Source organism: Cryptomeria japonica, chromosome 11, assembly GCF_030272615.1.
Source record: "Cryptomeria japonica chromosome 11, Sugi_1.0, whole genome shotgun sequence".
NCBI lineage: Eukaryota > Viridiplantae > Streptophyta > Pinopsida > Cupressales > Cupressaceae > Cryptomeria > Cryptomeria japonica.
This window is the reverse complement of record NC_081415.1, coordinates 85,835,675-85,862,105: the sequence shown is the minus strand read 5'-3', so window position 1 is coordinate 85,862,105 and position 26,431 is coordinate 85,835,675. Positions and strand designations below refer to the sequence as shown.

At 37.7% G+C, this 26,431-nt stretch overlaps 1 protein-coding gene across 1 annotated transcript in view; it reads left to right on the top strand.

Moving 5' to 3' along the window:
• Positions 1 to 1,635: 1,635 nt before the first annotated feature.
• LOC131079328 (metal transporter Nramp3) overlaps positions 1,636 to 26,431 on the top strand; it is a 106,111-nt gene continuing 81,315 nt past the window's right edge. Inside the window, exons 1-2 of the mRNA XM_058017233.2 lie at positions 1,636 to 1,835; positions 3,057 to 3,178. Of these exons, the coding sequence (XP_057873216.2) occupies positions 3,059 to 3,178 (120 nt within the window). The 5' untranslated portion in view covers positions 1,636 to 1,835; positions 3,057 to 3,058. The remainder of the gene's footprint in view (positions 1,836 to 3,056; positions 3,179 to 26,431) is intronic.

Here is a 26,431-nt window from a genome sequence, read left to right as displayed (position 1 = left end):
TAAATAAAATTTGACATAAATTGTAAGATAGGATATCTCCAAAAATGTCACAATATATTCTTTGACTCTAAGTTTATCATTTCCAATGCTTCCGGGTGATCTTGTCTCTTTTGTATAAAGTTATATGACTTATAAAGTTGAGTCTAAAGCCAAATTTTTGGCGATTCATTTGGAGAGAGCGTCCTAAGTCATAATTAAAGTAGGGAATTAAATGCAAACAAGGCAAGCCAAATTATTGGCGAGTTCTAAGTCATAATTTAAAGCAGGGAATTAAATGCAAACAAGGCCATCGACTCCTGTCCGAAGATATGTTTAGATTGCTCCATGGACACCTACGAAAACGAGCCTATAAAATTCATGCCAAGGATTTGACGGGTGTCGAAGGGTTTTTATTTTTTACTTTTATTTATTTATTTATTTTCATGAAATGATCACTTTTTGACTTTTGTACATAACGATTTCCACAGTGTGCATCATTACTATCTAGAAGTCGGATTCTTAGTTATAAATAGTTAAGTCGTATATGAAGACAACAAAAAACAATAAATTGAAAGTTCTATGTGCGCGAAGTTAACTATGTCCACTATTGATACCCTTTCCCTAAGAATTAAAAATATAAACTATAAATTAATAAATGATTTAGATGTTTGAGTGAGATTTTATCTATATAATTATTAGGATTATTATTATTACATAATAATGTAATAATAAAATATATTATTTAAGTAAATAATTTTACTGCTGAATTCCATGTAAGAATTATCATTAATAAATTAAGTAATAATTATAATTATATAAATATATAAATAAAAATAATTATATAATTAATAGAAATATATTATTTAAATATAATAAATTTATTAAAATTAGAATTATAATTAGTTCAGACAAAACTAGAGGCAAGTACTAGTGAGGCACTTGTTTATTTAATTATTTAATTAATAAAACAAAAGGTATGGTTCTTTATAGTTTGTCCTCTACAAATAAATATATTTAATTTTTTTTTTAAATGACTTTCCAGAAATTCGAATTTTAGGTGGATTAAAGATTTGACTCTACCTATTGAAAAGGAAAACGCATAAATAGCTCCTAGGGTCAAACAAATATTTCTTAAAACAAAAATGGCAAAGTACAATATTCTAAGACAATTTGGCTAGACTGTAAAGTACAAAGAGCATACGACCATCAAATTTAATCGTTGTGGGGTCCAAAAGATCTTTTCCGCGTTCCGTCTATTATATTGGTGTTTTAATATTAAATATAATAGTTTTTAAAAATAAATTATTAAATTTCGATAAAGGTATTTAATAATATTTGAAAGACGGACAGGGTTGACCGTCAAATTTATGTCCAATATGTAGCCATTCCAATTTGTATATGGGAATCTTACTAAAATAGTAGCCGTAACTAAGTCATTTATATGAGGAAGTACCGCAGAATATGGTCCAATAGTGATGCATAACACCACCTCCATTGAACAAATTCGAAAGCGACCGACTAAAGCGAATGTCTTCGTGGGACCCACCTGCATGCACAATTTGAAACGAGAACAGAAACACAACTGCTACTATTAAAAAAAATGATGAAAATAAGAACAGTACTTCGCTACCTACCTCCTTTCGATATCTCTAGTTTCGAAATCTCTCATTTGTCTCTTTATGTAATCGGCGGGCCCCACCCGTCCACAGTGGCCATGAAAAAAAGGCTCTATTTAAGCTTTCTTCTTCCGTTAGCTCTTTACAGCACAGAAAGAGTCAAAATACATAACACAATTCAGGATCTCTACGCGCAAAATACAGCCTAGAGAGACTAGAATTGTGTTAGATTGATTTCGGGTACTTATTATTTCTCTGTTCTTCGATTTTCTTCTGTTCAATTGTACTGTTAAGTTAGATGTAAAATTTATTTCATGAAAGATCGAATTCAGTTCTGACTTCATGCGGCGGGAATTTTATTTGCAGTATATTTTTTTTTTGTTGCGAGCGCAGCTTTCTCATTAGCTAAATTTCAGTTTCGTGGCTAATTAAAATTGAGAACACGACTCTGTTTACTTGTAAATTTAAATCCACACCAAACAGATCAGTTGATCTTCTTTGGGTGCATTTAACGGTAATCGGAGCTATTTGAGTCAAATATTTTCCAGTCTATTCAGTAAATAATCCTTTTCTATATTTTCTTTTGAAGTCGAGGAAAATCTCCGCGCAGCTTCGTGTTTTTTGTGATTTTTATCCTTCAATCAGAATTTTTTGTGTTCAGGATTTATTTGGTGCGGTATTATTTTAGTTTATTATAACTTCTTTGCTCCAAAGAAGGCCGAACCATTTCTTTTGTAAATTATAACTTCTTTGGTTAAAGTAGGTCGAATCATTTCATTTAAATATTAGTCCGCAGAATAGGATCGATTAGAAATAAGTTTTAATTTCAAGCTTTTTTTCTTTCGGGAAGTTGTAATTTACAGTTGACTGCTTCACCGTTGTTGATCATTTTAATTGTTGCAGGAGAGATTCTTTTTATCTTTCTTTCGTTGATAGGTATGATTTAAGTTTTCTATTCTTTGTTTTACTGTTTGGAGTATTTTTAAGAAAATAATGTTATATATGTACATAAGTGTGATCAAGCTTTCTATCTAGGGTTTTATCGTCAGGGCAGTGTCGAGGTGATTTGAGATTAGGGTAGTATTTTAGACTCAAGAATTTTAGCCTCATAACCTTGAAAATATTGTCAATTTTACTGCTTATTTTATTTACAAATACTTTTATATATATGTTTTGTTTTCTTTGTCGTATTGAGTATTTTTCTTCTATCATTTATGTAGTCAGTATCGTTTGAGTATTAACAAGGCATTAGGATTATTTTGTGCGGATATACATAAAATTGCCTTAAGTATCAGTTTCATTTATTTTGATTTGATTTGTGTGATGCTGATTGTTTATATTTTGTTGAATTTCTCTACAATTGGGGTCTCAGATAATTGCGACTCTGAGATGGTATTTAAATCTTGAGCGTCGCCACCTCAAACTTCAAAGTTAAATAATTCTTTTTCATTATATTATCAGCCATGGCTCCCGAAGAGCGTCCACAATTTATTGCCAGCTCAGGCGGTATGGCTGTCGAAAGCACCGGCAACAGATTGTTGAGCGCGGATAGAGTTGAGACAGAACAAATTATCGTCTCAGAAGTATGTACTTCTTCCAATTTTTCTTCATTGGATTAGTTTACTCTCTGTTTTGAAAATAATAATCTTCCAAATCCTTGTTATTTGTAGATCTGCAAAGTTTTATCTTTTTGTTGTTTGATGCCTCTTGAAATGCATTTGTGTTTTCTTCTGTGAATTGTTTTGATATATATGTTTTTCCTTTAGCACCTATATTTGTTTTGAGATTATTTTATTTTTGAAGTTGTTTTGGTCTATGTAAGGATAAAGGATCCTGTATTAGGGAGAATTTGGTAGGTCCTCTGAGCTAGGTCTACTGGTAGATACTTGTCATTTTCCGGCAAAAGACCCAGCTTTGAGCCACAGCTGGCTCAGTGCCCGTGAATCACCTGAGGATAAAAAAAGAATGTGGTAAAGGTGAGCTATTAGGAAGGAAAGTAAAGGAAAGGTCCATGATACCTGGTAACTATTCTTCCCTCAGGGTTAAAATTTTTAAAAGAGTAAAGGAAAATGAGGTTTTCATCAGACTTACTTTTGTAGCATAGATTGGACTACAGAAAATAAAGAATTTAATAAATGTACTTTTGCAGAATATATTAGATCTGAGTGCCATAGATCCATCGATTTGGGTTTTAGTTTACAGCGTTTGGACTTCTATTTACTTTTATTGGATCTTCTGTGAAATGATTCTTTTGATTTCAATCTAGCAGAAACTACTTATGAAATTTCTGCTAAATCACTAAGTTGACTAACATTTAGCAAACAACTGCTAATGATAATTATCAAGAAATAAGCATGCTTACTTAAATCTAGCAGCTTTAAATTTGGAATCTTCTGCAAGAAAGTGACTTGATGAAAATTCAGCCGGAATTAGTAAATGGAAATGTCAATGAATTGTGATTAGAGCCATTAGAATTTACTTTTGCAGGTGTTACTAATGGAACCGTTGGAAACTATAAGCAATTTCACTTAAGTGATTTTCTTTGAAATAAATGATTCAATTTAAGTAAAATCTTCTGACATATATAATTTGACTTAATTTAGTAGAAATAACTAATAATATCTTCTACCTATGCTTATTTTTAGAGAATAGAAAATTATTCTTCAAATTTTGTCTTTATTCTATGCTAATGTTTATTTGTTAATGCTTCTGTTTATGTAATAATGATGCTGTACTTTGTGTATTACATATTTGTGTAGATGTTTCTGACAGAAATTGCCAAAGAAATGAGCTTTTATTAGTTTTTGAACCATGCATTCAGTTAATTGCTTCTCTTGTCAAATATATGAAACTTCATCCCTTATGATGTCGATAGCCTTATACTCAACAAGACTTGATCCCTTATAAATTCATTTAAGCCATTCAACTTTACCAACAAATAAAGAACCCTTAACATAGAAACTCTCATCTCATATATTGATAGAAAAATAAATTTGTAAAAAGACAAAAGATTAATTAAATGTACTTTGCAACTTTCCAAAATTTTCTGCAACCTAGGCAGGTTCTGTGGTATGGTAATCATGGAGGTGGGATCCTTGCGAGCTCCCCAGGTCACTAATTTGAGCTTTGGAGACCGTGCTGTTATGGACAACCTTGAAAAGACAGCTTTGAAAGCTGTTCTAGGAGTACTTAATTCTTCCCCTGTTCCTTTAGTAATTGTGTGGGAGGAATATTTGGCAGAAAATAGACCCTTATTTGATCTATATGCTCAGACTATAGAATCTTTCTTTGATGGGGTGGCCCCCACCTTGTGGGTTGACAAACTTATTGGTGGGAACCCAAAAATCATTGCAACTCAGTGACCTCCTTTGTTAAAGTGTTTGAAGAAGATACAGAGGTCTCTCTCCTAGACGTCTTCACAGATGAAGCTACCTCAAGAATGGAAAACACTCTTGTTGTTAAGTTCTTCTCCTTTAGACCTAACATAGACTTGGTCCTGCATTGGTCTAGTAGCGTCTAGAAACTGAAAGGAAGTGTGTTTTCTAGTGCCATGGTAGATGGCCTCTTTTTATTTAGCTTTGGAATTAAAGAAGACCTGATTAAGGTCCTATTAGTAGGTCCCTGGTTCTTTGATAAAGAAAATTGTAATGGGCTCTCATTATGTAAATATAAACTTGGGTTTGACCCTTCGGTGGACCTGGGAAGGATTTCCTTGACCTAGGTACATCTTCCAAGGCTCCTCTTGGAATTTTGGAGTCCTAATATCCTCAAAAGCATTGCTGACTCCTTTGGTCTTCTGGTTATTATTGACAAAGTTATCCTTCAAAAGTTGAGATTGGTGTTTGCCAAATTATGTGTCAATGTTGAAATAAACCCCCTCTTCATAAAATCACAGCAAACTCTAAGTTTGGTCAATGAAATCAACCTATTGTTTATGAAAATGCTAGATTCTTTTGTCAAAACTGCAATTGATTTGGTCACCTAGTTGATAGACACTGAATCCCAGGTGCTAAGAGAGTGGAGAAGGATAAAGAACTAGTTTGGGAGTCCCCCATGATTTCTAAAAAAGGAGAAGGGTTAGAAACTGTTAATGTAGAGGGTGGGATTTCCCTCCTCGAAGGATCTTGGAAAATCCTTGTAGGAGCCTCTACTAGAAAACCCACCAATAAACACTTAAAGCCAAAAGGAAGATGGAAACAACCTATAAGTATGGTTGGATACACCAACAAACCGAAGAATTAATGCGTGAGGGTGTAAAGCTCACATACAACCTGATGGGAGGCTTTGAATCACATTCCTCCAAAAGTGATGAAGAAGCCCAGGTTGCAGCTCAAGAGGATGAAGAAAATGGAGATAGCAAAGAAGAGCCTCCGAAGCAGAGGAAAAAGGAGAAGGCCATCAAAGAACAAAAGGTAGCTAAGAAGTCCACGAGGAAGAAAAACTCATCACCTAAGGGTCCAAGTTGAAAGAAGTTGAAGATAAGAAGACCTTCAACTACAATTGCCTCCCAAGAGGCTTCCACTGCTGCAAAAAATGTAGCTGATATGGAGTGCATGCCTACTTCTGTGCAGCAAATGGAGGCACTCCTTGAAGAGGCAGCCAACCCAGGAGAGCCAAGTCTCTAGCAGCAAGAAGTGAAATTTTTTGACCTAGAGCACCCAGCTAATGAGAGCGAGGAAGGGGAAATCCCACCTGTGGGGTCAGGCAATAGAGAAGAGGACACAGATAAAGGGACGAAACAACAAGAAACAAAAGTGCATCGAGAGCTTTTGAACGAAGTTGGTGAGAGTTCAATTGGAGGGAAGGATCAAGATACTACTGAAAATTAACCTCCTTCCATAGATAAGGAAAAGAGTATAAACGTTGGACTAGTTGCCATTTTTGAAGAGCAAGGAAAAGGGGTAATGGTCACCACTGGTCAATCAACGCCTCCCACATGGTTGCAAACTCGAATTGGAGAGAAAGCATTAGCAAGAACATCATCTCTAAGTCTTGATGACTTATTCGCAAGAGTAGGACAACCCAAGACCAAGGAAAGTTGGGTTGTGCACATTGTTGTTCCACCTTCAGATAAATTAGTTGAAGAGTTCATCCCCATGGATTAGAAGATCTTATTATTAGACATGGGGAGGGCAACAAGGGAACAAGAGGTTGAGGAGTTGGGGGACTCTTCCGATGCAATACTCAGAAGGTTAAAATAAGAAACAAAAGAAAAGGAAATGTACAAGGCTCGGGCTGAACAGACTAAGAGGTACATTGATCATTTGCTCAGGTCATTGCAACATGTAGAAGAATCTTATGTCCCTCCCATAGCACTTGCACAAAGAACGACAGCTGAATTTGAAGAGATGAGAGCCTGCACCAAAATAACAAAGGCATGGTTCGAAAAGTTGACTGCATAAGGAAACAACGTGCTCAAGGAATTGATGACCCTGTAGTGTGAAATGGATCCGAATATCCAATCAATGGAGAGCCTTAGGGATCACTTGGAAAAGTTTGACAGATTAGTCAATGTTGCTCTTCCCCTCTTGACAGCTTTGGTGTGGACCTTCATTGAGATTCCCATAGGACATCTTATTACAAAGCCTCATGAATTTAGCACTATCAAGGAATGGTATCAGGGTCTAAGGTTTAAAAGCGACCTTTTGAGCACTATTGATGAAGGATGGGAGGATTGTGAAAATGCTATTGAATACATTAGAGACAGCTGTTTGCTGCTCTTGGAGAATATGATTGGTGACAAGAGTCCTGTTGTGACCTTTTCCACACATCGCCCCATTGCAAATGGGAACCCTCTCTTTTCCTGCTTTCTAGGATTTTGTTACTGTCCTGTGACCTTTTGCTGCAGTTTCACCAAGCCTTGTCCAGTTCAGAGCATTTCAGGCCCTGACGATTGAAAGTTAGTTTTTGCAAGTTATGTGATTCCGAAGTGTGAAGGCCACCAGAGTGCTTAGAGAGGCCGAAGGACAAAGATCGCAATTGATTTGAACAAATTTGGACAACTTTCTATTTTTAGAAAGTTTGCTTTTTGCTTTTTTCCTATTTTTTAGGAAGTTTCGTTTTTGGCATTTTTAGCCCAATCTCCGGTATGGCTATTTTTAGAAAGTTTTTCCTATTTTTTAGGATGTCTGCTTTTTGCTTTTTCGGGATGCAAACCTAGGGTTCACACTTGCACCACTGACCTACTTCGACCGGAATTCGAAAATTCCAAGTTTTGACCTAAAAAAGCTGAATCCCTAGATTTTAGGCTTTTTTGCTTTTTCTGGGATGCAAACCTAGGGTTTACACTTGCACCATCGACCGGCTTCGACCAGATCTCGAAAATTCCAAGTTTTGACCTAAAAAGCTGAAAACCCTAGATTCTAGGCTTTTTGCTTTTTCAGATGATCCACCTAAGCACGGATTTCAAATTTCAAGTTAATCCGATTAAATTAGATTCTATTGTGAAATTTTGAAATTTCTTTGAAAATTCTTCCAAGTCTAGCTAACAAGGGTTTTGAAGTGTTCCTACAGGTTCAAACCCCATCATGAAGGTTGAAGAGGCCATGAAGGAGCCTTGCATGAAGTCTGCCATGCCTTAGGGAGGCCGTGTGGGTGCCTTGCCTGAAGTCCGCCCCACCTAAAGAGGTCATGGAAGAGCATGGGTTAAAGTCTGCCCAAGGCATAGGAGACCAAGATGGAGAAGACTCCAAAGTCCGCCCAAGTCTGAAGGGGCCAACAACAAAGTCTACCCAAGCTTGCCAAGTTGGGAGCAACCTCCAAAGTCCGCCATAAGCCAGGAGGGTCCATGGGTGTCATAGTCAAAGTCCGCCCCACCTTAGGAGGTCATGTGGGTGCAAGGCCTAAAGGCCGCCCACCTTAGGAGACCAAGGAAGGTGCCTACTCCAAAGTCCACCCAAGGGAGAAGGAAGCCATGAAGGAAGCCATGAAGAGGCCATGAAGGAGTCAACATCAAAGTTCGCCATACCTTGGAGAGGTTGGCTAAATTTGCCAAAATTTGAAAAAGATGGAAATAAAATTCGAAAAAATCAACCTACACATGGAAGGTCAAACAAAGTCAACATGATGTCACAAAATCCACAGAGATTTCAAAATTAAATCCAAAATGAAGAAATATCTAAATAAAAAAAAAATCCTCTAAATAAATCCAAAATGGAATGTTTTTTTTGAGAATATTGAGGGATTATTAAAAATTTATTAAGATATTAATTCAAAATGGAAATTTTTTTTTGAAAGGGAATATTGGAGGATTAATGAATATCTTCGAACTTAAATCAAAATGGCAAGTATGAGTTGGATGATTTTAGGGGTTTTTCTTAAAACTTGTCTACAAATACTTCATTATCAAATTCATTATTACACCAAGAAGTTCAAAATTACTAAGGAGAGCTTAGTAAAGTATGTCAGTTTGAAGATCATCTGCTGGAAGTCGGATAAATATTTTGGGCAGAAGGCTTACAGATTTCTGGAGAAAGGCATCTTTTCTAAATTTTCTCAATATTTTGGAGAAAAGCCTAGCCAAGTTAGAGGTAAAATTAAAATTGTGTATTTTCTGAATATTTTTCTAGAATTTAATAAATGATTTTGGAGGTGAAAATTCAACTTTTTTTGGCTAAGTATAAATTTTTTTCGAAAGTTTTAACAGTTGATGAGGACTTCAACCAGCTTCAAGGCTGAGGGTCTGGAGGTGAAAATTCAACTTTTTTTGGCTAAGTATAAATTTTTTTCGAAAGTTTTAACAGTTGATGAGGACTTCAACCAGCTTCAAGGCTGAGGGTCTGGAGGTGAAAATTCAACTTTTTTTGGCTAAGTATAAATTTTTTTCGAAAGTTTTAACACTTGATGAGGACTTCAACCAGCTTCAAGGCTGAGGGTCTGGAGGTGAAATTTCAACTTTTTTGGCTAAGTATAAATTTTTTTCGAAAGTTTCAAACACTTGATAGTGACTTCAACCAGTTTCAAGGCTGAGGGTCTGGAGGTGAAAATTCAATTTTTTTGGCTAAGTATGAAAATTTTCGAAAGTTTTAACACTTGATGGTGACTTCAACCAGCTTCAAGGCTGAAGGTCTGGAGGCGAAAATTCAACTTTTGTGGCTAAGTAATGAGAGTAAAAAAATGGAAAATTTTCCAACACTTAGTCATTTCGCGGCCCCGTTATTTTTTTTGAAATTCTGCAGAATTTTTTCTAACTTAAAGTTTTTATCATTCATCTGCAGGTCTTGAGCACCATGAAGTTCTAGGTAGATAAAGATGCTCCTCCAGAGTCAAGAATGACTTCCAAGTGGAAGAACATCAGCGACACCAACCTCGGACACATCAATTTGAGGGAGTTTAAGAAGCGAATGTTTGGTCTGGACAACCTTGTGCCTACCACCATTGCGTGGAAAATGATGAAGAGTGGTATCGTGCACGCTGCCAGTTTCCTCCCCACCATGCAGTGCAATGAACTAGTAGTTGAATGTGCCAAACACTACAACCCCATCAGTAAGGATATTGTTGCACCTGACGGAAGAGTGTTGGCGAATGTCAGCGATGAGGCCATCAGAGAGGCCTTCAGGATCCCTGAGTACCACAACACAGTATATATGACAAGGATGAAGCTGACAGTCTGTACCATGATCACCTGGAAGAATATGATGCCATAGTTAACCATTCCTGGTTAGACAAGCCGAGGAAGGGCGCCTCTAAACTCCAGAGAAAGAGCCTAGTACGAGCATACTTCAAGGAGGACATTGGGGACATGATTGTCTTGCTCAATAGAATAATAGGAAATCCTTAGGGAGCTCCATTCGAACCTTGGATGTATTAATTCATTAATGAAATAATCAATGGAGTAAAAATGATAGACTGGGCCCGTATGATCAGCGACAGTTTAAACACCCAGCTAAGGAATCTGGAGGCAAATAGGACTTTCTTCATGAGTTCTTACTTGTTCTATTCTTTAGCCAGGACCTACAAGTACAGAGGTCTCACTTGCAGAGGAGAAGTTGGGAACACGGAGAACCAATTCCCAGTATATGATTGCTATCCCCAGCTCCATATGGAGGAAAAGTTCCATTTCAAAAGGGTGAATGATGCCTTCTTGATGCACATTACCCGGACCCTTCAAGGTGGACTGCACCAGAGGCTCTCTCAAGAGTCTATGGATTTCATCGATTGGTTCGGGTGTTGGTACATCCAATATCCAAAGTTCACTTACCTCCGAATTCAGGGATTCTTTGGTCCCCCACACAAGCTTCCAACTTACCCTACCAACTGAGTGGTGTTGCTCGAGGTTGTGAGACAATTGGAGGAGTATATAGTGATTCAAAGGGATAAGCAGAAGAAGGCAGGCACATCCTCACTTACAATTGGTAATGGGCTGGAAACATGTCCATCATCACAAGCTGCAGCTACCGCTGAGAAAGAACTGGCTTGGTATCCCTTTTACCAATACAACGCAAGAAAAGATTTCGATCCATTCCAGAGGATAAAGAAGATCGAAGGGACAACGTTTGAGCACAGACTAGATCTGGAAGACTACTGGGCTAATGCAGTCGATAGTTTCGAGATCCGGAAGAGGTTCTGGTCAAGAATTCCTCTAAGTATGGTGAGAGCAACGGAAGTGTTCAAAGTTGCCGATCAGGTGGAAGAAAGCCTAGAACTTCAGCAGCTGGGTTTTGAGAAGATGAAGAGTGAACCTTTAGTCTTGATAGATTTGACAGAGGGAGAAAAATCAGATCTAGCAGACCTCATGAGGTCAGTGGTTGAGTACTCAAGGTGGTGGGCATCTAAAAAGACAAAACAGTTGAAGGCCAAAGGTATGGTTCTAACTTATGGATTAATGGGAGTGGATGATACTCTGTCCGTCCACCCTTGTACCTCCGCCGGTGATGCTTGGAATCCGGAAAGTGTTGGATCTCGAAAGAGAAAGGAGTTGGGTGGAAGCTCCACAAAATGCACAGGGAAAAGGGCTGTAGTTGAAAGAAGAGAATCTAGCGAAAGTCACTCCATCCTAAGTGTTGCTTCCATTGCCCCTGATCAGAGTATAGTTGGGGAACAAGAGATGAACATCTATGTGAGTGATGATGAAGTAAGAGTGCTTTCTCAGCCGACTGAGGAGGTGGTGGAGAAGGTCTTCTGAACTCCAGACAGAGGACAGGATGAAGCCCCTATAATTTTCTTGGATGGCATACCAGCGAACCCAGGAGAAGTAGACGATGAGTTTGATCGGAATACTCTAGAACAATCAACCATTCCTGATTGGCTGAGAGCAAGAATAAAGGCCAAGGTTCCCAAGGAGGTCCACTCAACCGAGGAGGCTACCGCAACATTCCTGGAGAAGGTGAATGAGCCCGCCGCAGCTAAACCGCCCAAACCAGCCAGGAAGTTCTCCCCGATTCAGAGAGACAGTGCCGGATTCAGGACAGTCCAGATAGTAGTGCCCAAAGAAGGGAAGACTAGGGACAATGTCACCACAGATGACTACAAGATCACCACCATAGAGATGGGTAAGCCTACCCAGGACCAGGAGGTCCAATATTTTGACGAATCCTATAATGTTCTAAAGATAAGGCTGGCTCATGAGAAAGAAAAGAGAAAGAAAGTGGAAGAAGAGAACCAACAGTGGAGGAAGTATGTTCTCCATCTTACTAGCTCGCTCAACCATGAAGTCCTAGCTATTCCACCACAGCCTCTTCAGCAGGGATCCATGAAGGACTATGATGAGATGAAGGGATCATACACTCAAGAAAAGGAGTGGATTTCAGATGCTGTGATACTCACTGACACCCTAGTAGAAAACTTAGTATCAGTGCATGAGGCAACTTCTTTGTTGATTGATCGTATCCAGGATCTATCATCCAATTGGGAAGAAATGGATGAAATTCAGAATGAAATACTCCCTCACCTAAAGGTTATTTGAGGCATGTCAAAGAAGAGCTTAGTGGATGCAGGCATCATACAGACAGGAGACAGGTACGACTTCGACACGTGGTACTATGCTCTGGTCACTTGGATTGAAGTCCTGAAGAAATCGAAGACCAAGTGTTTCGAGACAGAGGCAAGGGTTAGAGAGATCCTGGGCAAGGTATTCCGGGTGGCGTCAGAGATCTGGCAGAAGGATAGCCTAAGGGAGAAGCATTTACAAGTAGAGAACTTGAGAGCCAGGATTCAGACAAGCTTCTTCCGAGATTCAGGGATGACTGACAAAGGCGATCTGTCTAAGATTGCAAACTTCCTCTCCATCGATAACAACTTCCTCACCCAGGTAGTGGAGTGGGAAGGCATCCTTGCTACGTGCGCCGACGATGTGGATCTCGTCGATTTCCAAATTGGCGGTTTGCCAAGTGTCACCATAGAGGAGGTCAAGCTCATGGTGTCCAGATACGCTGAATCTTTGAAAGAGGAAAGTGGCCACTCACCTCAGTAAAATTAGCAGCTGCGCCACTTGTCACTCTTTCATTTGCTTGAACTAATAATATTTTGGGAAACCCTAATTAGGGTTTAGGACTTTCAATCTTGGCCCTTGATCACTGTTTGATCTCGGCCATTCATTTATTTTTGAGAAACTATATAAGGTTGCCTCCCCTCATTTGAAAAGGGTGAGGTTTTTGATGTATTGTTGCTTAAGGTCATTTCCAGATAATATATTGCATGTGCGCTGCTTTGTAATCTCTATTATTTGAATGATTTGCATGGTTTCAATTGCCTCAACACTTAGTTAAAATTAATTTAGATTTGCTTTCATTGTTGTTAATTTGAATGAAGGATTTGATAAGTGTCAATTGATGGTGTATTTCCGCTCATACTTTTGGTAAATGGATGATTTCCATTCTACGGTGCAAAGTTAGTCTGAGCCCATCCCCTGTGCATCCCAACATCTCGATCATAAGCACAACCCATTGAAGATTGCACCGGCCTTGTGTAATTGTCCCTAGTATGGGGAAGCAAGGTTTGGTTTCTTGAGAGCACCCAGTTGATACCGTCTCCCGAATTCGTAGGATTAGATTAGCCTTCCTGAACCCTATCTCTTTTTCCCTTTCTTTTGAAAGTCTAAATCCCATAAAATTTCCCCCCCCCCAAAAAAAAGAAGAGCCTAAATTGCTAAATCCATCTAAGTCCAGCAGTTCAAAAATACTTGTCAAACGTAAGTCCCCCTTGAAAATTTCAGCATACACTACCCAAGAAGCTATTCCACTAAAGTCGCTTGTTCGCACATATAGACCTTGGAATCAGTAGTGATTTTTCAAGAGAGGATAGAATACCTTCGGGTATCCTATCCTAATGTTTGGTAGATGACAAAACAGACACCAACAAGTCCCAAAATGGATATTGACATGGTGACAATTTTTTGGAAAAGTCAGCTTCGGTACAATGGGTTCCCATTTTCTAAAAGTGATATGGAAATCGCTAGCAGATTGTGTTGTGTAATACATGCATATGACACTGACAAAGCTGATTGGAAGCATGAGATAAGGAAGGTGGACAACTAGATTGAGACTTGTAGATATAGGTTCAATAGCACTCTTGTGCCTCCTGATCAAGAGATAAAGCCAGTCATGATAAAATTCCAAGAATATGTGCAAGCAGTAGGTTGAGACATATGGAAAAACTATTTGAACGATGAAAAGGAGTTTTTATTGTAAAAGGAAATATCTATTTTGGGTTAAAATAAAGATAAAAACACGATGACCAAGGTTGGTTATTTGTTCAACTAGAAAGTTACCTTTTTTGTGTCTTGAGCCCCATGCACTTTTGCTTTTTGATGGGATTAATTGTGGTAGTTGCAATTTAGTTAGGATGTGATGTGAATCCTTAAATTGGTATGCTGTAGTCTTTAGGGGATGAATTTGGGCCATAGAATGGATTAAATCCTGACCATTCATCTAGTTACTAAAATCTATAGAAGGGGCAAGCCCTCTTTCATTTTTGTAAGAAGTTTTCATAATTGTTGCAGAAACTCATTGAAATCAATACAAAAATTATTGACAAAGTAATCAGTGTGTTATTTCATGTGAGTGAATGGTTCTGCCTTCTTCAATTTATTTGTTTTCTTTAAGCATGTTAGTATGAAATGATTTCTGAGCTAGTATTTGATGAAGTCTTTGTTCATACCATCAGGAATTAGCGGAATGTTGATTTTTGTGTATGGTTAGTCTGAACTTTTTAGAGCTTTAGTTCAATTGCTGAATGTCTGTATTGAATTGATTGATGTGTTTTGAGTTCAATATATTTGTTTTGGCAATCTGAAAATCTGTTTAATCCTTTGAAATGATTTTTGAGCTTGTATTTGATGAAGTCTTTGTTCATACCATTAGGAATTAGCTGAATGTCGATTTCTATGTATGGTTAGTCTAAACTTTTTAGAGCTTTAGTTCAATTGCTGAATGTCTTTATTCAATTGCTTGATGTGTTTTGAATTCAATATATATGTTTTGGAAATCTGAAAATCTGTTTAATCCTTTGAAGATTGCACCAACCCATGCTAAGTTGTGTTATATTGGCAAAGTTGGGCCTTGTTTTTAAGGGCTTTGTCTACTGTTTTGGAAATCATTTCATTTAGGCTAGGTTAGCTCTCTAAACCCTTACTTTTTGCTATTTCTTTTGAAATCAGTTGTGGAAGTAGTTAATAAAGAATCACATATGTTGAAAATCTGATGTTCATAAGGCCTTTGGATTTAAAAGGTTGTCTATAGCATTTATCCTGAAAATCCATCCAGAAAATAGGCATAAGTTCCCTTTGTGATTACCAACAAGTGACATCAGCAGTGAGTTAACTTGAGCTTAGTCATGACCTGAGATTAGGAACCTTGAGGTTACTTTGTTTGGATAGTTGGAAGGCGTACAAAGTTCCCTTACTCAAGAGAGAATAGGATAGACTCTTGCATTCTATTCTGTGTTGACGGAAGTGCTGAATTTCCCCATCAACAGTACCTATAAATACTCATATGCATGGAATATACATAAGGCATGAAGCTTCCACATAAGACATGTAGGGCATAAATACACACAAGCTATGAAGCATAAATATGAGACATATGCACATGAATACACATAAGACTTGAGATATACATGACAATAGTACTCATGGAATAAACATGCTGAAAACATATGAAGCAAACCCTTAAAGCATGAAGTGTACACATGAATATAGGTAAGGCATGGATCATACACAGGAACACCCGTAAGGCATGATCATACACATGAATACATGCAAGGCATGAATCTGAATACACGTAAGGCAGTGATCATACACTCAAGTTATGAATCACACATTTGAATACACGTAAAGCATGAATCAAACATATGAAAACATGAGTCATACACATGATTTGTATACATGTATGAAGGATACACATGAATACACTTGAGGCATGAAGCATACATGTGAATACATGTAGTGCATAAAGCATGAATTTACTTTAGTCAGGAAGTATACACATAAATACACAGTGCATAAAGCATGAAGTATACATATGAATTTACTTAAGTCATGAAGTATACATGTGAATACACAACACATAAAGCATGAGGCATACACATGAATACCCTTGAAGCATGAAGCATACATGTAGTGCGTACACATGAATACACTTAAGGCATGAAGCATACATGTAGTGCATAGAGCATGATGTATACACATGAAACACTTAAAGCATGAAGTATACACATGAAACACTTAAAGCCTGAAGCATACATGTAGCACATAGACATGAATACACTTAAGGCATGAAGCATACATTTAGCACATAAAGCATGAAGTATACACATGAAACACATTAAGCATGAAGCATACATGTAGCACATACACATGCACATGAAACACTTAAAGCATGAAGCATACATGTAGGGCATTGTTGACGTGTATTTTGTACACAGCCTAACACAGAATAAAATACCCAAGGGTACTTATCCTCTCTTGAATAAAGCCTCTGATTGCTGAAGATATCGCGAAAAAGGATCAATCAGGATGACTCCAAGGTTCTTTGATGTAGGGTCTCTACGTGTGGATAAGCTCCAATGGTATGATGTGATTTGCTGGAATCACAAGGGGACTTACATTTGATGATTGAACTTCTGATTTGCCTTTGAATATTGCTGGAACACAGGATCTCACTAGCTTTGACTTAAAAAAAGGAAAAAAGATGAGGGCGAGGAAAGGATCTAATCCTAATACTAAGAATGTAGGAGCAATGATTGATCTTTGATGAAATTCTAACTAGGTCTTGTTTTGACATCGCAGGACCATCTCCACAAGGCTAGTGCGATCTTCGAAGGAAAGTTTTATGATGTTCAAATCATCACTGCAGGCATAGACACCATCAGGTTGATGCATATCAATGAAGAAGCGACAATTGAAGTTAAGCTTAGGCTGAACGATTCCAGTTGACTACGCAAGGCAAGTCTGCAATCAACAAACTGCTAGTAGTATGGATATACGAATTTCACCATCAATCAAGCACATTTCTTCCACTCATCTAATAACATGAAATCAAATATGAGAAGTATAGAGACCATGCAAATTGTCGAATCGACCCATAAATTTCACCATTTCTTCAATGAAGTTACAAGTCTTTTACAACAACATCTTGGCAACAATCTTTGCCTTCTCTCTCTACTCTACTCTAATTACTATTCTATCAACTAGCTAACTACTCTCTATTTGTCTTCTAACCGCTTTCCAACTCCTTCCTAACTGCCTTTACAAAATGAAATGCCAGGGCTTATATAGTGCCCTCAATACAATTCGATGGCTTAGATCAATTCGAGATCAATGGCCAAGATTCAACAATGAAAACCCTAATTAGGGTTTGTTACAACCATTACATAACTTTTAATGCTTGACCAATGATAAAATTGTATTGCTTGGACACATGTCCTCTCTAGAAAAATCTACCAATGGATAGCCGGGGTAGGTACATCGGAGTTTGTGCCACCTTCCATGAGTTAGGTACATTGAATCTGGACATGCTGAGGTGGATCACACTGACTGGAGAAGTGATGACTAGGATGCCACCTCGTCTGACACTTGTAACTTGGTAAATATTCAACTTGATGTTGTTGAGAAGCTAGCTTTAATTAATTCTTCTGGAACTATCTGCTTCTTCAACGAACCCTTGCTCTGACTTCTTGTGTCCTTGATTTGTAGGATGATTGATGTACCTCGCCTTGGAATATTGGATTGGAGAAGTCGCCCTTGATGATGTTAGTCCAAAGAAGGTCGTCCTTGTCGATGCTAGGTTGGAGCGAAGAAGGTCGTCCTTGTCCTTGCTTGATCGTTCTTGATCTGGCTTGATTTTCCTTGAGGAGAGTCTTCCGACTTGTAGATCTTTCGAGCTTGGAGTCGCCATCTTGATACCTACACAACATTTCAAAATTAGTAATATATCTTGAAATCTAAAAATTAAACTTTAAAAGGAAGATTTAAGATTTTAATTAGGAAACCTTATGATAAATCTTTGAATTATCATTTCCTAATTAACTACGCAATACTTAGATTTTCCAAAACAAATGTCTAAAAAAAATCAAACCTTGAATAAGGGTGTCAAGATGATTTTGCCATACCTCCTCTTGAGAATTAACTCTAATAAATGATGTAAAAATAGATGAATTTTGCTAGGCAAAGTGTAGATCAAAGCTCTCCCTTGGATACAATGCACCTCCTTTAGCTTGGAAAAGAACTCCACCTTCCTCTTCAAAAATCTGGAAATTTGCCTTCAAATACCTTCAAAACATCTGGAATTTATCCTCCAATCTAGCAAGAAATACGCCTCTCCAATAGCCTTCAAGGTGAATTTCGCCTTCCTCAAATTGCTCTTCAAGTTTGCATGAGAGATAATGCAAGAATGATTTGAATTGTGAAAAAAAAAAAACACCTCCAATATATAGAGCGCTCACCTTCCACTTACCCATGAGGCCGACCTTGCAAGTAAAGGCAAAAAATAAATAAAATTAAAAAAGGAAGAGGCCGACTTGATAAAATGAATAAAAATAATACCTCAAGCGCTTCATCTTTTAATTTTAATTTAATAAAAATTAATTTTAAATGCCTTTATAATTAAAATTTCGATTTTCCTAAGGCTCAAAAATTAATTTATTAAATGCCATGCACCTTCATTAAATGTCAATTTAATTTCAAAATATTTCAAGGTTTTATTGAATTTGCAATTTGAAGCATATTGGCGCCCAAGCATGGGAAAATAATAGATATCAACAAGATCGCTCTGGTCCCTTGGAGAGGGACAGGAGCGCCTATACCTTTTGGACCTCACACTTCTTGTTTTTTACGTCCAAGACCTCATTTTTGACGTCCAAGATGGCATTTTTACTTAGAATTTCGAGTTCAATTTATTCGATCTTTGAAATGAGTGCACTTTAAAGCATTTTCGCCCTGGTCCCTTGGTGAGGGACAGGAGCGATTTCATCTTTTGTCCTTGGTCTTTGTCCTTTAGATCGCCAAATCAAGTTTGGAGGTAAGCAATGACCTTCGTTCATCTCTTCTATGTATGTTCAACCCGTTTCTTCAAGGCAAAAACGTGCTTTCCCAAGATTTTCGCCCTGGTCCTTAAGTGAAGGACAGGAGCGCCCTTTGCCAATTGTCATCAAAATTCGTGGTCCTTGTAACTCCTTTCCACCTCGAGGCATTTTAAACATCATTTCAAATTCGCGCCTTGGCTTAGATTTGTCCAAACATGGCGAGAAGGACTGGATATTAAGTTTTTCGCCCTGGTCCCTTGGAGAGGGACAGGAGCTATTTTGCAAATCCAAGCTTATCTGTCCTTTGTTAGCCTTCCAAATTATATTCAATGGATAAATCATGTTTTCCTTGGTCTCTTCAAATCATAAAATTGTCTTGATCCTGCAAGAACAGTGCAAATTTGAAATTCAAGCTCCGGTCCTTCAGTGAGGGACGGGAGCATTTTTGCAATTACAAGCCAATTCGTCCTTTGCTAGCTTCGAAAATTATCTTCAACGGATCGATTGTGTCTTCCTCCACCCACCTCAAACGCGAAACTTGCTTTCCTTTTGCCAAAAACTTGCCTTGAGGGAAAATCGCTATGGTCCCTTGGAGAGGGACAGGAGCGCCCTTTGAAAATAGCCCTGGTCCCTGGGTGAGGGACAGGAGCGAACTTGTCATTTAGGTTGGTTTTCTCCTTTGTGGCCCACTTAAATTATATTCAACGGACAGAGCACACTCCCCTTGGCCTCTTCCAATCGCAAAATTATTTAAGTCTTGTGAGGATAATGCAAATTTGGGATTCAAGCTCCGGTCCTTCAGTGAGGGACAGGAGCGAGTTTTGCTCTCTAGGCCAAATCGTTACAATTTTCATCAAAAAATGTCTTGGCTAAGGAAGATATCATCTTACTTCATGCTATGAATAAAAGTTAATGTCCAAAAAAGGTCTAAAATTGTGCATATAAAGAAAAGCGCTCTGGTCCTTCAGTGAGGGACAAGAGCGAATTTGACCTTCTAGGCAAAAACTTCATCATTTCATTGTTTTTGATCAAGTCTGGATGCTCTATCATGCTCATTTCGTCCTTCATTGTGTCTTTGATGTTTCAATTTGACCAAACAAGGCCAGGAATGGCTCAAATAAGTATTTTCGCCCTGGTCCCTTGGTGAGGGACAGGAGCGCTTTGCCTTGGTCCCTTGGAGAAGGACAGGAGCGAAATTCGCTCTGGATCCTCAGTGAAGGACAGGAGCGAAATTTGACTTTTTGAACTCTCTATCAGGATAATTTTTATGGAATATAACATTTAAGTATAAGTTTCTTCTTTCTTATACTTTAAGTTATATTCCATATATACTTTCAGGATGTTTGAGAGTGGTTTCAGACCTCCAGGAGTTATATTGCAAAATCTAGTTTTTTGAGGTTTTTCAGTTTCCAGACTTAGTCAAATTTCAGGATCAGGACATTCCAGACTTAGCCAAATTTCAGGATCAGGACCTCACTCAAGCCGGACTTGCTTATCCATGTGATCCCCCGGGCGACACTCAAAATGCAAAGGCTAACTGACAAAACCCTAAAAAACCTAAAAAGACAAACCCTAAAAAGCAAAAAACATGGGTCCCCATTTGCAATGGGGCGATGTGTGAAAACGTCACAACAGGCATACGCATGAAGCATACATGTAGGGCATATGCATGAAGCATACATGTAGGGCATACACATGAATACACTTAAGGCATGAAGTATAATATAGTGCATAAAGCATGAAGTATAAATACACATAGGGCATGAAGCCATACAAATACATGCCATGCATAATCATACATTTGAAAGGCACGCACATATAGAGGTGTAGTGTTGTCCTATAATGTCCCCATTTTGAAGAAGAATTAATTAATTAATTTAATTAATTAAGTTGTCCAAATTAATGGTATATTTTATGGATAGCTTGATTAATTAATTTAATTAATAATATCAAGTTAATTATTTATAAAGTTATCAAAATAAATTAAAAATTAAAAGATGACTTTATATTTAATTAATTTAATAAAGTGACTTAATTAAATATTATATCATAAAGTCACTTAAGTGAATTAATATTAATTCTAGAAGCTTTTGGATGTTGGGGTGAAAAAGTATTCAAGTAGATCAAGATGAAGCTTCAAGACAGATTGGAGAATTGATATTTGAATTGAACTGGTTTTGTAGAACCAAGAGGTGTCTGTAGACTTTGGTCTTTGGGAACGAAAACTCCCATAGATAGCATAACCTAGGGAGTGAAAGACCTTCCGAGGGGTTGCAGCTGAGAGTGGAGGATAATTCAGTCCTTCACATTGTGCTTATTGAGGATTTCATGACATTTTCAGGGTATAAGGGTATTGGATTACTTTCAGCTTACCTTACATGATTCCTATGTGCAACGAATTGCTTGAGGAGGCTAGACGATTTCTTTGAAGCATTGTGGAGGTGATTTTGAAGGAGGAAATCAGTTAAATAAGGTCTGAACTCTGAAGAAAATTTGCAGCAGACTTCTAAACCCACAATTTCATCATTTTTCCACCTTTGAGGAGCTCAATAATGGTATTTATAGTTTGAAAACAATCCAAGGAGCGGTTAACAATCGATTACTGAGATCTACACCAGCAGCAGGGGCAATTTAGAGAATTAATTCGAACTGGTCAAGTAAAGGCTTCAAATTACATGATATTGCTTGCTTCTTCAATCTCAGGGTTAGGCGATTTCTTCCAGATTTTTGAAGAGCTGAAGATGGCAATTTGCAGATCTACCATGGCACAAGGGAACCCATGGTTTGGGCTTATGAAGCTTGCTTTTGTATCTGTTTCTACCTAGGGAGATAGGCGATCTATGTGGGGGCACATTGAGGTGCTCTAGGTGCATTTTGGAAGAGTTCTGTCATACTTTGCAGGTCTGCCAGAGGTCCGACCAGACTTCTTATTTCTCAGGGTTTTTTTCATTATTGTCAGCTGGAGGGTCAGAATTTTAAGGGCAGAAGCCCAAACAGATCGCCTTGGCTTAGACATCATTTTGATCATATTTTGGAGGCTTAGAAGGGTGACATTTATTTATGTTTTAACCTGCAAGTTCTTAGGTTGGGCGGCAATCCTCAGGCAGGGCGATTTTGTGATTAGAGGACATAAAAAATTGCCCAAACACTCAGTCATTATCGCCCAGCATCATCCTCCAGATCCGCATCTGCAAATCAGGTTTCAGCTCATTCTGGATTGTCATTTGGTCATCTTTTCTGAGTATTTGTCTTCAGATTTAGGGAGCAGCCATTAGATGTGTAATTGATCATTGTAAGAAAGATTTTTTCACGATAAATGCAAGGTCTGAAATACAATTAAAAACTCTTTATAGCAGACCTGAATATTGAAATGTTAAGTCTGAAGCATGTATGATAATTGTTTGACAAAATGTCAATGGTGAATACAAGTCTGATTTGAAGAATCTTTTGCATATCACTTCGTTACTTGTGCAATAAGTTGTTGTAAGTTTCAGCGTGCATACCAATTGTTTGACAATATCCCTTAAGTCCAAATTCAGCTATTTTACCCCATTATTAGTAAGGGATATTACATGTCCTATTTGTCTTTACTCCGCCAAGGAATAGTTAACCTTAATTATATGGCAGTTACATAGGTTTGTGCCACACAGAAACAATGCTCTGAAACCATTTATTATCTCCCCTTCCTAATTGCCTTGGAATCACCATTGCAACAAATTAGGGTTAGGGTTACATCTTTACCAATTAAAGTATCTCTTAAAATTATGTGATCCTAGAATCGGATCCTCAATCATAACATAAGAAACACATGCACATATAATATATATCCATTGTTCGGGTTAGTTTATAACACATGCTATTAATATAATACCTATAACATCATTTCAAACACATTAGGGTGTGGGAGAAGAAGCATGATAGTTAACCTTAATTATATGGCAGTTACATAGGTTTGTGCCACACAGAAACAATGCTCTGAAACCATTTATTATCTCCCCTTCCTAATTGCCTTGGAATCACCATTGCAACAAATTAGGGTTAGGGTTACATCTTTACCAATTAGAGTATCTCTTAAAATTATGTGATCCTAGAATTGGATCCTCAATCATAACATAAGAAACACATGCACATATAATATATATCCATTGTTAGGGTTAGTCTATAACACATGATATTCATATAATACCTATAAAATCATTTCAAACACATTAGGGTGTGGGAGAAGAAGCATGATAGGTCCACCTGAAGCCATCCCACACTAAGCCTAAGAGAGGAACTTTGGCCCTCTTGGCTTTGATGGCAGGCAACATGGACATCCACTTGGCGTATCCTACCTAGTGGTGTGCTTGTACCGGCTTTCTCTATCCATGCTTCATCTCCTATGATTAATAGCCATCATTATAGAGTCAGAGAGGGGATCGTGATGGAGGTTCCTTGATTGTCCTATCCAAGCCCAAGAGTGAAGCTTTGGCCCTGGTGTTAGGAAACATGGACATCCACTTGGGGTATCCTACCTAGATGACAATCCTCATGATTTACCCCTTCCTTACACCTTCTTCCTTCTGTACATGATGGCGGTTTACAAGCAGATTTTTGACATCCATTTTATATCTAATCATATATATATATATATATATATATATATATATATATATATATGTATGTGTCATATTCCCCTGTAGACAGCGGAAATGACTAGAAACATAAACTATACATGTACATAAACATATATTTTCTTCCAATGCATAAATTATTTTACTGCTTAAATGCGTTTTATCTTAACTAGTGTGAGTGATGAAAGGACACATCCTTTCCCAAGTCACCTTTGGAATAGACGCCATGTTTGAAAGGGAATTGCGTGGTTTCAAGAGGTATGAACCCCGCACCCCAAGGGAAGCACAGGAGAAGGGAGTGACAAGGAGAGAAGGGAAAGGAGAAGCGTCTAACAGGTAACTTTGTTACTCAGCAATAATATTTATTTCAGTTTCATATATTACGATGCCTGGACAACCATAAGGATTAGCCAGTGAGCGCATCAGACAGCGGACAATGTGGAGGGCTAGTTGTTGGTTCTTCCCAACTTAAATAGTTTCTTCCAATGCATAAATTATTTTACTGCTTAAATGCGTTTTATCTTAACTAGTGTGAGTGATGAAAGGACACATCCATTCCCAAGTCACCTCTGGAATAGACACCATGTTTGAAAGGGAATTGCGTCTAACAGGTAACTTTGTTACTCAGCAATAATATTTATTTCAGTTTCATATATTATGATGCTTGGACAACCATAAGGATTAGCCAGTGAGCACATCAGACAGCGGACAATGTGGAGGGCTAGTTGTTGGTTCTTCCCAGCTTAAATATTTTCTTCCAATGCATAAATTATTTTACTGCTTAAATGCGTTTTATCTTAACTAGTGTGAGTGATGAAGGGACACATCCATTCCCAAGTCACCTCTGGAATAGACGCCATGTTTGAAAGGGAGAAGCGTCTAACAGGTAACTTTGTTACTCAGCAATAATATTTATTTCAGTTTCATATATTATGATGCCTGGACAACCATAAGGATTAGCCAGTGAGCGCATCAGACAACGGACAATGTGGAGGGCTAGTTGTTGGTTCTTCCCAGCGATGAAGAACCAGCACCTAGTAAGCATCTCTCCCCATCGCTAGCAGTGTGGTACGTTCTCAGGCTAGTCCGTCTGGGTGTCGAAATGTCGTATTCAATCTTCTTTCCTTTAATTCATCCTTCATATAACAGTAATTAATATAATCTAACTAGTGGCCCAAATTAATTGCTAAATCGGTTCCATGCATAACAATTCTTGCCAATGAACTAAACACATCTGTAATGAGCAAAAAGGGTAAAATGAACTTATCTTTCACACCAAATAGGTAACCTGCAATATCAGGTTTAGTATGATTCATTAAAATGAACTTTAGTATTAGACAGGAGAATAAACATAATTCGTTCATTCACAGACGCAAAAAATAAGCAAAGAAAAGGCATACTAATTAATGATAGTCATATTCCTGCAACTAGGCACAAACGTTATGAATCAGCCCCTACAAATTATTAGAATGGATAAATGTTAATCAAGTAATGCTAATTCTATAATTATGAATCTATGTTTCTGAAGGCATTTATTATCTTCTTGTTATCTTCTGTTTGTTAGTACATTCAAGATAATGAGGGCAGTCCAGAGGTATGCTGGGCCCATCCTCAGGTGGCCCTATTAGCCGTAAGAGACGGGATGGGTTTGGATGGGTAGCCCAACCAACCTAGAGAGTCCTCAAAGTCTAGAATGGGTCGTTTATGTATTTTGTATTGCAATAATTATGCCACTGATTTAATATTACTGCTAACATATAAAATGAAATATCTATAATGTTGCAGGAAACCATAAATCCATTTATTTGGCCCTAAATAAAACCTTCGGTGAACAGATCAGGCCCCTAATTATCAGTAAGGCGAGGCAGGTACAGCAAGGGTTCATTACAGTATGTATGTATGTATGTATGTATATACATATACATATACATATACATATATACATATATACATATACATATACATATATACACACACACACACACCCACACACACACACACACACATATATATATATAACAATTAATAATTGATTGATAAATAGTGTATAGGCAATATTAATACCACAAGAGCAATTGTTAAATAACAGTTTTGAAATAACGAGGGGTCTGTTGCTTTCCTATGCCCGATCTGTATATTATCTTGTTGTTTAACTCCTGTAATTGCTTCTGATCTGATGATTGTAATTAGTGCAATATTCCCGATTTCTGAGTCTGCTTCTTATTGCTGATTTGTGCTTGATTCTCCATCGATGATCCTCAAGATGTAATATTGAATGATGACTGATATCTTATGGATATGATTCCTTGTTCTGTTCGATCTGATGGTGTTTTCTTGTGATTCAATGCTGCTCCTCTTCTCTCCCTTATCTTCCCTCCTTTTATAACTTAGTGTCCTTCTAAAGGGTGACATCTTTTTGGGAGGGTTGCTGCTTATTCAGAAATGGTCATACCTTTTCGAACTTGGATGGTGTCTTCTCATTTCCAATCGCTGCCATTGGTTATCCCTTAATCGCATTACTTGGCGACCTTTACCTTTTGCCACCTCTGACCATTGTTATCTTAATTGTTATTAATTCAACATGTCCCCTTAAATAAGACTTGCGGTACATCCTTTGTAATTACCTCCTTTGTAGATATGGAAACCACTACTTAGTAAACAATGATGAGATCGCTGTCTTAGCGGATCTTCTTATGTGGATGCAGTTCACAGAGATATTCTCATTACTATATGCTGAGTTGGCTTGTTAATGTTTGAATATGATGT